At 47.4% G+C, this 12,590-nt stretch overlaps 1 protein-coding gene across 1 annotated transcript; it reads right to left on the reverse strand.

Annotated features, from left to right (window-relative positions):
* Positions 1-1,222: 1,222 nt before the first annotated feature.
* Positions 1,223-4,333, reverse strand: NKX3-1 (NK3 homeobox 1). The gene is made up of 2 exons (XM_070414093.1): positions 4,057-4,333; positions 1,223-3,010 (listed from the first exon to the last, which is right to left on the reverse strand). Exons 1-2 carry the CDS (start codon positions 4,331-4,333, stop codon positions 2,592-2,594), a joined length of 696 nt encoding a protein of 231 aa, XP_070270194.1. The 3' UTR covers positions 1,223-2,591.
* Between the last annotated feature and the right edge of the window lie 8,257 nt (positions 4,334-12,590).

Below are 12,590 nucleotides of genomic sequence, written 5' to 3' on the forward strand. Positions count from 1 at the left end.
AGAAATATGTAAGCTCAATAACATACAGTCTTTAGGAAACCGAAAACCACACAGATATGCCTAATAAAGACACAGTCCTTTATTTTTAAAACACTCATGTTGCCAAAAATACATAGAAAAATAAAGTTGGGTTCGGATACTTTATTAAACTTTAAGTCACAGGCCTTGGCATGTTATAGATTAGAGCGGAGTTTGTTATGCACGTTGAGCAAACCAAACTGATTTTATTACACAGGTGAGAAAACGGGCCGTCCGGGTGAAGCGGTCTGGGGCACCCTGCAGGTCCCCCACCAGATACCGACATACTCGCTCTTCAAATGCCGTTCTGCCAGTTCAGATAGGCTGGAGTAACTAGTTCCAAGCAGGGAAAGGCAGGATGGATTCACAAACCAAATAATTTTAAACAAAGACTGTTTTGTTTTGTTTTTGATTTTTTTTTTTTTTTTGCAACACAGTATATATCACAGTGAAATGTTTAATACTTGCAGAATTGCAGGTTGAAAGAATTAAATTCAGGAGGTGGGAGAGAAAGGGTACTGAGCAGAGAATGAGCTTTGAACGCGTATCTTAGGAGACATGTGAAAAGGGGAAAGCGATTTAGGCCATGCTGCCTCCTATACCCCAGCATTGTCCGCAGCACGTGGCATTTTACAATATTTCAATGTGGAGTTTGAGCGATAGAAACTGGGGTGAAATGGGCCAACATTCTATCAACTTTGGTGGGTTTGCCACCAACAGTAAATTGGCCCTTTTAATAGGAGGAAATTGAAAGGTTTCTCACTAAAGAGAATTAAGTGGTGGGATCAAGAGATTTCCAGGCCTCAGGGTACCTCATTAGTGACTGGCTTTCTTCATTCTGTCTTCCCTCTTCCAGGTCACCTGAGATGACAGAATGGAAACAGAAGGGTGGCCACATTTCTCCTTTGCCTTCTTCTCATTCTCTCTGAAATAACGAGGTGACTCATTTTGGGGATCCATTTTTTTTTACAGGCATTAAACACAGTTCCTGAAGCATTTGGAAAATTATTTTTTGTTTCGTGATGGGAGCCACAATAATGTTGCATTTTGAAAACTGTTTCTTTTTTTCTTAGCCTCTTTCTGCGAAGTGCTCTCTCCTGGACTGGGCTCTCTGAGGCCCAGGCAGACTTTTCTTCCACACACCACTACCACCACCCCTGCCCACCCCCGCCCCCACTGCCCCAGCCCCAGCCCTGAGCCCTGAATCTCCATGGCCAGCTCAATGGTACCGACCCTGCATTGTGCACTGCCTTCCCGTGTGTGAAAGCCATTCCTCTTACTTCCTCTGCCTGCGGGGATCCCAAAGGGTTGTCAGACTTTGAACTGTAACAACAGCCACCAGAAAGTCCTATAAAAGCAGCAGTGACCTCTGGAGCTGTCAAATCTTTAAATAGGATTTGGGATTTAATGCTGTATATTTTTAAAAGAAAAAAATAAGAATTGTTAGACATATAAAAAACAAAACACATGTATTTTAGCCAATTCAGAATCTGTCCTCCTCCCTTTTTTTTTAACCCAGGAGAGATAAAGTTTGAGAGGGGAAAAAAACAAAACAAAACAAAAAACTGGACCAGATCTCAGGCTAAATAAGGAAGGCATATGTTAGGTGCAGCCAGACCCAAAGTCTGGATTGAAAAGAAGCCATTTCAGTGGGTGATTGCTGTGGAAACGGGACAGAAACTATGAGGAGGAAGGCGCGTAAAGAATTATGTGATCGTCATAATGTGGCATGCAATACAGCCCGAGAACTCCAGGAGCCTTCTCATTCTAAGTTCTCGGACCCAGGGCGAACGATCCAGAGAAGCTTCTGTTTGTTCGTTTTTTACCTTTTGCTAACAAAATTGCAATGCCTCCCGCAGCAGCGTGGGGGCTTCTCCTTGGACACACGGGGCTCCTTCTGGCCGGCCCGCTGCTTACCGTAGTGTTCTGGTTAGACAGCTTGTCTTAAACCCACAGCGAGTAACTCTTGGTCTACTTGGGCCACCTTGCAAAGACTTGGGTTGGTGAACTCTTTACAAAGGACTAAACCTGAGCACGACAGGTTTCTCGGCGAGACCCTCTGTGTCCCTCTCTTACAGGGACAAAGAGAAACCTTGGTCATATTCCAAGGCCAATGAGGCTTTTGAACTTCAGTCTAATTTGGGAGTGACATCCTCATCTTGGCTGTCCTTTCTCCCTCAGGTTTGCTCTCTCAGAGCCTCTGCCCGGTTACATGGGAGAAGGGAGCTCCAGGAACGCAATCCTCAGCAGCAACTCGGACAGCGCACACAACAGCCCACACAGGGCTGCAAACCGCACTTGACTCTACCCTTCCCCACTTCAGACAGGTCTCTAAAGGCAAAAGGACCTACGTCATGTGTTGGGGGAACTATTTGGATATTAAATTATTCACTGGGCCAGACCTCTCATTGGTCCACCAGTGAAGAATCTGGAATTGCCAGGCAGACCTCCAACAGTCTTGGTCTGCATGCCTCTTGCTCCCCAGTCCTCCCAGCCCGGCCCCTTTTGCTTTGAGGAAAGACAACCTGGGGAAGGCAGTTTCTGATCATGAACGTTCGTCGTCTGAGCTGGCGTTACCAGAAAGCTGGGCTCCAGCCTCCCAGGCAGTACAGGTAGGGGTAGTGAGGGTAGCTGCTGTACATGGAGATGAGGGGGGCCCGGGAGAAGCCCTCGTCTTTCAGGACTGGCAAGGAGGCGTGCTTCTCCAGGCCGCCCAGGTCCGACGTGAGCTGCTTTCGCTTGGTCTTATAGCGTCTGTTCTGGAACCATATTTTCACTTGGGTCTCGGTGAGCTTCAGGTTCTTGGCCAGGTGAGCCCTTTCGGGGGCCGACAGGTACTTCTGGTGGCTGAACTTCCTCTCTAACTCGATGACCTGAGAGTGGGAGAAGGCGGCCCGGGAGCGCTTCTGCGGCTGCTTGGGGGCTTGGGGAAGGCTTGGCGAGGTGCCTGAAGTGTTTTCACAGTCCAACAGATAAGTCTCCAAGTGCCTATCTGGAAACAAGAGGGGAGAGAAGGGGGCGGGAAGGGAAAAGTTACATGTTAGTAGGGAAGAGGACAGAATTCAATCCACCCTTATCGCTTCAGTGAGTGAACAAACAGCCCACTGTCATCTTGGATACACTGCACGTTTTTCACATGACTCAGGAGTTCTCAGGAAGGAGTGAGCGAGCATGTATACTATGTATTAGTTTCCTAATAGCCATCAAGAACCCAAAGCAGAGGCGGCTAGTGGCAGAACTTCCTGCTGTGTGGTCCCCGGGAGTTAAGCAGGGATTCTGGATGAGTATCCAGAGGGGGTTGGGAGAGGGAGGAGGGAAGACGCGCCGAGAAGACACCTTGTGAAGCACCCAAAGGCCTGAGGACTAAAGGAAAGCACCTTTTCTGGCTTTAATCCTCCCACCTCCCCCATTTTTTCTAAATGAGGCGTTAGGATACCTCATAAGGAGTGATGGGAAAGAAAATAAGTCTACTTGAAATGTCCCGAAGACCAGAGGGAACTCCCAAATGGATTGTTTTGCTGCTCCTGTGATTGGGAAGCAAAAGGGGGATCTTTGTTGGGCAAATTCTAATTTCTTCATATTCGTGATTATCAGTTACTTGTGGTACATTCGTTACTGTAAATGCTAAGAGGTAATGCGGGGCTGGCACCGACCAGCAGTCGCGGGGTGGCTGGGGGCCGGGTGGGGTTTCACTGGGACTGCGGTTCGGGGGATGCAGGGGGACACGATGGGCGCTGCGTGTGCTCTGGCTTTTAAGCCCCGGGCCGGGAGCCGGGAGCATCCTGCGAGGAGTCAGGCCCATGTCCACATCCTGCGCCGCCTGCACGCTGGGGCTCAGGGTTCATCTTCGAGGCGCACCCGCGGCAGGACACAGTGAGGCCCCTTCGCCGTCGCTCCGGGCCCCGCATCCCCGCAGCAGCCGGAGCTCCGGGAGGTGCGCCTGGGACCGGTCCTCACGCCCGCGCAGCCTGCAGGCCAGTGCGCCCTCTGCGGGTCCCCACCCGGCCCAGCCCGGCCTCCGGGGCCCCGAGGGTTTACCTGGCTCCGTCTCCGCTGGCGAATCGGCCTCCCCGGGCGCGGCGCGGGGCCGGGGGCTCGCCTCGTCCTCCTGCGGGTCTGCGCCGCCGCTCCCCGCCTGGGGCTCCGGCTCCGGGCTCTGCCGCTCCGCCCGCTGGTGCCAGGGCAGAGGCGGGGTCCGGGGCCGCCGGCCGCCCGTGCAGTCCCGCAGGATGTCCTGGATGAGGAAGGAGGTGAGCGGCTTGGCCTGGGTGGCCGCCCCCGCCTCCCCGGGCCGCGGCTCCGGAGTCCTGAGCATCCCGTCGATTGGGCGACTGGGCTCCGACGTCCGGGTCCCGGCGGCTGCGCCCGCGGCGGCCGCCCCACTTTCACTTTCCGCCGCCCGCGCGCGCTTATAACCCTGGGGCGCGCGCCGCGCCGCCTTCCCATTGGCCGCGGGGACCTGGGCCGCGCCGCCGATTGGCCGCCCGGTGCTCCAGGTGAGGGGGTGGGAAAGGGGTGTCCTTCGCTTGGCCGCGGCCCCCTCTTCCCTAGAGGGTTTCTTCCCAAATTCCTCCTTCTCTCCCCGGGCTGGGAGCGAAAACCAAAGCGGGTCTCCTCTGCCCCAGCCCACAATATAATGTTGACGCTTCTGGGGAATCACGATGCAGAAGAGAAATAGTCCATTTAGGTCTTATAAATTGTTAAAGCGCCTTTACTCACAAAGACATGGGTGGGGCAGTTGCCGTCATCTCAGTTTACAGGTGAGTTCTGGGTGCCCGGCGACAAGGAGAGATTGGTAGCAAAACTGGACCTACTAAGGCTCTCAAAGAGACGTGACAACTCAGTGCGGCCCCTGACCCGGGCTGGATTCTGTTCTGGAAAATATTGGGGCCACTGAGAAAGTGGAATCGGAATGATGGATTAAAGTATTGAACCAATGTTAAATTTACTGAAGTTGATAACACTCCTGTGATTGCATAAACGAATATTCTTAGGAAAGGAACACTAAAGTATCCATGTATGTAACTTACCCTCAAATGGTTCAGAAACAACGATACAGATGGATCCATCCCATATGATAAAGTGAGTGGGTTAATATAGTAACAATTGGTGAACCTGGTGTGCAGGTGTTCTTTTGAACTATTTTTATTTATGCAACTTTTCTGTAGTCCTGGTCTAAGGCACCTTGCATTCAACTGTAAACTTTTCCAAAGGATAGTACGTTGTGTATCTGGAGAGGAGAGATAGGAAGGAAGTAGGTTATTGTAGATGAAGCAACTGCCAAAGAGAACCACCCTGTGCAATGGGGAGGTCTTTGGCAAAGATGGTTTTCTTCTCTCATTTTTTCATTCAAAAATTTCTTTAAACAGTTTCTTTTGAAATACTTATGGATTCATAAGAATTTGCAAAATTAGTACCCTCAGCTTCTCCCAATGATGATGTATTATATAACTGTAATACAATATAAAGATTAGGAAATTGACATTGGCGCAATACTGTTTACTATACTATTGACCTTATTTTTATTTTTTATTTTTTATTTATTTATTTATTTATTTATGTTTGGGTTAATCCTCACCCAAGGATATTTTTCCATTGACTTTTAGAGAGAGTGGAAGGGAGAGGGAGAGACAGAGAGAAGCATTGATGTGAGAGAGACACATCCATGTGCACACACCCTGACCAGGGCCAGGGAACCTGCATGCAAGGTACGTGCCCTTGACTGGAATCAAGCCTGGGATCCTTCAGGGCCGACGCTCTATCCACTGAGCCAAATTAGCTAGGGCCAGACCTTATTTTTAATCACTTTTAAACCTTCATTCACTTACGTGTGTGTAGCTGTATGCAGTTTTATCACATGTATAGATTCTTGTAATGCAACAGTAAAGATACAGAATTGTCCCATCAACACAGAAGAACTCCCCCTGCTATCTCTGTAGTTAAGTACCCATGACCCTTCTTTCTACCCACGGCCCCAGGCAACCACTAATCTGTTCTCCAGCTCTAGAGTTTTACCATTTGGACAATGTTATATGAATGGAATCAAACGTTGTATAGTACCTAACCTTTTGTAATGGCTTTTATCACTAAGCATATGGCCTGAGTTTCACTCAGATTGTTGCATGTATTAATAGTTAATACTTTTTTTATTGCTGAATGGTGTTATTTCATTGTATGGGTCTACCAACGTTTGTTCAACCTCCCCACCCCCACTGCTATAGTTGTTTTGCTATTATGAATGAAAGTGCTATGAACATTCATGTACAGGTTTTCGTGTGAATATGAGTTTTTATTTCTCTGTGATAAATATCCAAGAGTGCAATTGTTGGGTCATAAAGTAACTGCATATTTAGTTTGGTAAGAAACCACCAAACTATTTTCCTGAGTGGCTGTACCATTTTAGATGCCCACTAGCAGTGTATCCATGTTCCAGTTTCTCTACATCTTAGTCAGCATTTGGTGTTATCACTACTTTTTATTTTAGCCATTCTAATAGGTGTGTAGTCTTATCTCATTGTGGCTTAAACTTTTAATTTGCATTTCCCAAATGGCTGAAGATATTGAACATCTTTTCATGTGCTTCTTTGCCATCCATGTTTCCTCATTGGTGAAATATCTGTTCAACTCTTTTGCCCATACTATAATTAGATTTTTTGAATTCTGGTTGTTGAGGTTTCTTTAAGAAAAAAAGACTTTTTTAATTGGTTGATGTGAGAGAGAGGGGTGGGAAGGGGAGGGAGGGAGGGAAAGAGGGGGAGAGAGAGAGAGGGAGAGAGAGAGAGAGAAAGAGAGAGAGACTGAGATAAAGTTGTTATTCCACTTACGTATGAATTCATTTGTTGCCTCTTTATGCACCTGACTGGGGATTGAACCCTCAATCTTGGTGTATGAGGTCAATGCTCTAATCAATTGAACTACCCAGCCAGGGCTTCATTGTTGAAGTTTGATGGTTCTTTATATATTCTACTAGAGGCCCGGTGCACGAAATTCGTGCACTAGGGGAGGGGGCGTCCCTTAACCAGGCCTGCTCCCTCTCGCAGTCTGGGAGCCCTTGGGGGATGTCCAATGGATGTCTTAAGCCATCCGTTGGACATCCCCTTAGGGCTGCCATGGAGGCGGGAGAGGCTCCTGCCACTGCTGCTGTGCTTGCCAGCCTGTAAGCCTGGCTTCTGGCTGAGCGGCGCTCCCCCTGTGGGAGTGCATTGACCACTAGGGGGCAGCTCCTGCATTAAGCATCTGCCCTCTGGTGGTCAGTGCGCATCATAGCGACCAATTGTTCCACCATTCAGTCAATTTGCATATTAGTCTTTTATTAGATAGGATATGTAAACCTTTGTTGAATACATGGTATGTGAATATTTTCTCCTAATCTGCACCTCATCTTTTAAAAAATATTTTTAACAGGATATTTCACCATACAAAACATTTAATTTTGATGGAGTCTAATTTATTAATTTTTTATTTTACAGTTTTTTCCCTGGTGTCTTGTCTGAGAAGTCTCTGTTATCTCTAGGTACTGAAGATACTCTCCTGTGTTATCTTTTAAAAGTTTTTTATTTTACCTTTAAATCCATGATTCATTTTGAATTAATTTTTGTATATGGTGTGAGGTTTAAATTGAGGTGGTCTCTTTTTATTCTTAAATTTTAGAGCTAAGTGGCATTTCAAATCAGTGGGGAACATGTGAATTATTTAATAGCTAGTACTGCCATTTGGGGAAAAAATAAAGTTCTATTCTTATAACAAAATAAATCCCACATGGCCCAAAAATTTAAAACATAAACAGGCTCATGAAAAAAAAAACTTAGCCACACTCATCATTAGAGAAATGCACATCAAGACCACATTGAGATACCCTCTTCCCACCTATCAGATTGGCAGAGGTTAAAAAGATGGATAATATCTAGCATAGGTGGGGTGTGCAGGAAGAGCAGTTCCCTACTAATTTAGAGGGAGAGTAAATCAGCTGCGTATATTTGGATAATGGCAGAACCTGTAAAAATTAAAACTGGGCATATCCTTTGACACAAATATTCCGTGCTTAGAGATTTACCCTGGCAATACTATGCACACATTGTGCTGATTTGTGAAAATATATTCAGTTTGATCGAGACTGATTCAAGTGGCAAGAAAAGTTATAGAATGAACCTATTGTGTAAAAAAAAAAAGTACATGCTATCAATGAAAGGCTATAAATATCTCAATGGAGCAGTTACCTCTGAGCAATGAGATGGAGCTAGCAGACGGGAAGAAGGAAAGGATGAGAGAACAAGGGGCATTTCCTTGTACCAATTCTAATTTTTAAAAAAGGTAGAGCTTAACTGAGCTTGGGCTACCCCTCTTCCACCACCACCTCCTCAGATCTCAAATGTGCCTTCAGAATCCAGACACAGCCAACAGCACTTCCCCTCACCTCACTTCACATGTCTTCCTTTTGTGTTTTGCATTTGGAATGTTTCTGTGGATAGTCTTCTTCCTTATTAGATTGTGAGTTCCCTGAGCAGGACTATGTCATTCTCACATTTATATCATCCCTAATACCTGGCTTAGTTTTTGGCACACAGAAGGCGCCCAGTAAATGTTTGCTGAGGACCACAGGGTCAAGGCAAATCCTGGAGTAAGGTCTGTACTCTTTCCTATGCCACGTTTCTGCATCTTAAACTCGGTGAAAAGATCAAGGACAAGCAAAAAGACACCAAGGGGCTGTCTGGGGGCCTCTTTAGATGGAATAGAATTCCAGAGAAGAGTATTACACCCACCCCAAGATTGTCCCCTCCCCAACCCCTGTAACTTGTGAATGTACTCTGCAAAAGGCAAGGGGGCGTTAAAGCTGCAGATGAAATTAAAGTTGCTAATCAACTGACTTTGAAATGAGAAGATGATTCTGGATGATTCTGGATTATCCCGGTGGGGCTGATGTAATGACATCATCCTAATAAGTAAAAGAGGAGGCAGAGGCAGACAAAGTCAGAGGAGATGTGCCGCTGAAGCAAGATCAGGGCGAGAAAGACTCAGCTGGCCTTTGCTGGCTTTGAAGGTGGAAGGGGGAGCAGAGTGTGAGCCGAGGAATGTGGGTGGTCTCTAGAAGCTGGGAAAGGTGAGAAATGGGTTCTCCCCTAGGGCCTCTAGAAGGAACACAGCTCTGCTGGCACCTTGGTTTTGGCCCAATAAGACCCATTTTGGGCTTCTGACCACTAGAAATGTATACAGGGCATTTATAAAAGGATGCAGAAATGATGAGAGAAAGACACCAGCTCTGCCCTGATATGAACTTTGGGTTTTTATTTTAAACTAGAGGTCTGGTACATGGATTCATGCACAGGTGGGGTCCCTTGGCCTGGCCTGTGGGGATCGGGCCAAAACCAGCTCTCCAACATCCCCCAACCCCGAAATCAGACTCCCTCCTCTCTGGTTCTGGGTGTGTCACCCAAGAACTGCTGCTGCCAAGTCAGGGCAGCTCAACAGCCCTGCATTGAGCATCTGCCCCCTGGTGGTCATTGCGCATCACAGCTACCAGTCGAACAGTTGGACGGTTGCTTAGGCTTTTATATATATAGATGTGAAATATGCATTTTGATCCATAATCTCATCTTTCATTAAAAGTTTATTCTTTGTATATATTCTTCCAGTCTTTAGCCATGTTGGAATGTAGGATAGTGTAATTTTGTATTCTGTTTTTTCCTTCCAACTTCATGTTATATCATAAGCATTTGTATATTGCTCCATTACATATTTTAGAAGCCATCTAGGTCCAAAGGCATTTAGAGCTAGAAGGGACCTTGAGGTTATCTAATAAAATTTCTCGTTTTTTCTAGAAAAGAACCTGAGGTATACAGAGACTCTAGAACCATAACTGGAAGGGAAGTCTCATAAACTTGTAGCCCAAACACTTCCACGGCACCGCCTTCCACCCTTCTGCCCATCCAACCTGCCTCCAGTGCTACCCTCCCATGTGGAAAGTGGGAGCCGCATTTATCGAACTGTCCTGTACAAACGTGTTTTAAAGTGTACCTGGGGTTTGTTATAAGCAATGACTGCTGTGAAGGAAGAAGTGTTTATACTCACAGGTCCCCAGAAACAGGTGTCACAATGCACTATGCAGAGCCACATGGGGGAGCAGCGGGTCGAAAGGATAAGGGGCAGGAAAAACCATGAGCACAAGCCTTTACTGTGGCTTTTGGGGGAAAGAATGGGCAAAACTGAGGAGGTTTAGGATTGGAGAGTTTGAATAATGCCAGCAGGCTCTGGGCTATAGGGGTGCTCTCCAGTTATTTGTTACCTGGCCCCGGGGTGATTTGGGGGAGCAGGGATATTGGTTGGGTGGGTGAGAGATAAAGGAGATGGTTAATTTGCATATAAAAGGCATGCTTGATGCTTGCAGCCAAGTGGTCTGCTATTTCTAGAAATTAGCTAATTCCGGGAGGCCTCCAGATATCCTAGCATCATAAAATATAGAAATAAAAACCTGATTAATACAAAATGCTCATTAGCCTACATCATTTTCACAGCACATTTAAGAAATATGTTTCAAGGCCTCCTGGGATTGCCACACCAAGTTTAGGCTTCACCTAAACACATCTGGACATGTGTCTTCCAGGAAGGCCCTTTGTGTAGGCTCTGCTAATTCAGGAAGACCGAAAGAAAAAGAGAGGGAGAAGAGGACTTGGTCACAGCCACCACCACAATAAACAGGGCTATAAGCCTTCCACCAGCCGCCAAGGTTTATAAGACTTCCGAGAAGGTGCAGTCCCGGTTAATGATGTCCAGATGGCAGCTGCCGAGGCTGAGGAGCAGTCCCCGGGCCTCACTCAGTTGGTGGCCGAGCTCAGGGTACATGTCCAGGTGTCAGTTAGTTCCCTCAAGGCTACCTTCTCATGGCCGAGACCAGCTGGCGTATGGCCTTCTTTTTTCTTTTTTTTAATCCTCACCTGAGAATATGTTTTTGTTGATTGTTTTTAGAGAGAGAGGGAGAGAGAACAAGAGAGAGAAAGAGAGAGAGAGACATCGATGTCAGAGAGAAGCATCAATTGGTTGCCTCCCTTACTCCTCTCCACCCAGGGTTGAACCCACAACCTAGGTATGTGCCCTGACTGGGAATCAAACCTGCTAACTTTTTGGTGTATGGGATGATGCTCCAGCCGAGCCACCCAGCCAGAGCCGACCTTCTTTCTTTCATCCCTCTTCCCTGTTAGTCTCCCCAGGCCCAGTCCCCTGTTCCAATTCCCAGCCCCAATGGAGGTAGATGGGCTCAGTGAAAGCGGACACCCTGATTTGCTGCCGGTGGGGGCTCCTATCCCCTCCCTATAGAACAAGTGCTTGGCCACACCAGTCCTTCCTGACCCTGCTTTCCTGGTGGGAAGAATGTTTTCCTTGGTTCTTGAATGTTCAGTGATGTTGGAATTCACACTGGTCCCTTCATTGTCTTTCCAGGCTGGACGGGAACGTTAAAATGCAAGGTCCATTTCTTGTTAGAAAGAGTCTTGTTTCCCCACCCTTATGTCTGCTCTTGCAGTACAACTGAAGACTTTTTAGCCAGTGTGCAGAAAGGAATTTTTGGAAGCAGCTTCATGGAGTTCAGGTTGTCGTGGAACCCCAGAACAGCGCGGCGGGGTGGGGGCGGCGGGGGGGGGGGGGGTTCCTTCTGGAAGAAGGACAGCGGCTAATAGAGCAGGCTCTGGCCTCGGGGCCTCGGGCAAGTTACCTAACCTTCCTGAGGGTGCCTCAGTTTCTTTAGGCAAAATGAACACCATACCACAAAGAGAGAAATGATAATTATGTGACGTGATGGCAGTGTTAACCGATGCTATGGGGTGATCATTTGCAATATATAAGTGTGTCAAATCAACATGTTTTGTACCCTACACTGGCACAATATTATATGTCAATTAAATCTTAATGAAACTGGAAAAAAATGGGTGCAAAATGGCATCCTCCCAAGGTTATTGAGCAGAATAATAAGGCCACTCACAGTGAAGGAACTCAGAGCCCGGCCCCCAGAAGCCCCCAGGAATGGCTCATCTCTACCAGTAAAGTTAGGCTCTAGTCCTACCTGCACCACAAATCAAATTTGCTTTCCCCAGTCACACTGCAGAGAGGCTAAATAAACAGTAGCTCCGAATCTAGGCGGCCTGAGAAGACTGAGCAGGAGAGGGGCAGGAGGATGGGTGAGGCTTCAGGCCAAGTCGAGCGACACGGTCCTCCGCGGCGATGACTTAGTCATGGGAACTCAGTGCCCCAGCCCTGTACCCTGGCTGTCCCAGGCCTTCCCCACCCGGGCCTCTCCTCTCCTGCCTGTCCTTCCCACTCCCTCCCGTGCCGGGAGCCGGTCCATCCTTGCTGTTTCAAGGGACCTGGCATATATGGCATACTGTTCTTAATATGTTTGCTCACCTTCTTGGTGCTATGTGTTTTAAACAAGGTCACCTCTCCGAGAAAGGTTGTTTCCCCAGGTAGGGATTTTTCCCTGAGGTTAGGGAGGGGATACAACCCCTTAACTAAGTGCCAGGTTCCTTGAAACATATGCTGTGCAGATGTTTCTTTCCTGCAGCGACTGTGTCAAGCAGCAAGGATGG

This window comes from Myotis yumanensis, unplaced genomic scaffold (assembly GCF_028538775.1).
Source record: "Myotis yumanensis isolate MYYU_CA2020_CCGP unplaced genomic scaffold, mMyoYum1.0.hap1 SCAF_5, whole genome shotgun sequence".
In the NCBI taxonomy this organism is placed as follows: domain Eukaryota; kingdom Metazoa; phylum Chordata; class Mammalia; order Chiroptera; family Vespertilionidae; genus Myotis; species Myotis yumanensis.

Coding starts and splice junctions, on each gene's coding strand:
- NKX3-1 (XM_070414093.1), bottom strand. CDS start 4,333: ATGCTCAGGACTCCGGAGCCGCGGCCCGGGGAGGCGGGGGCGGCCACC. Junction 3,011..4,056: donor GCCAGCGGAGACGGAGCCAG/GTAAACCCTCGG, acceptor TCTTGTTTCCAG/ATAGGCACTTGGAGACTTAT.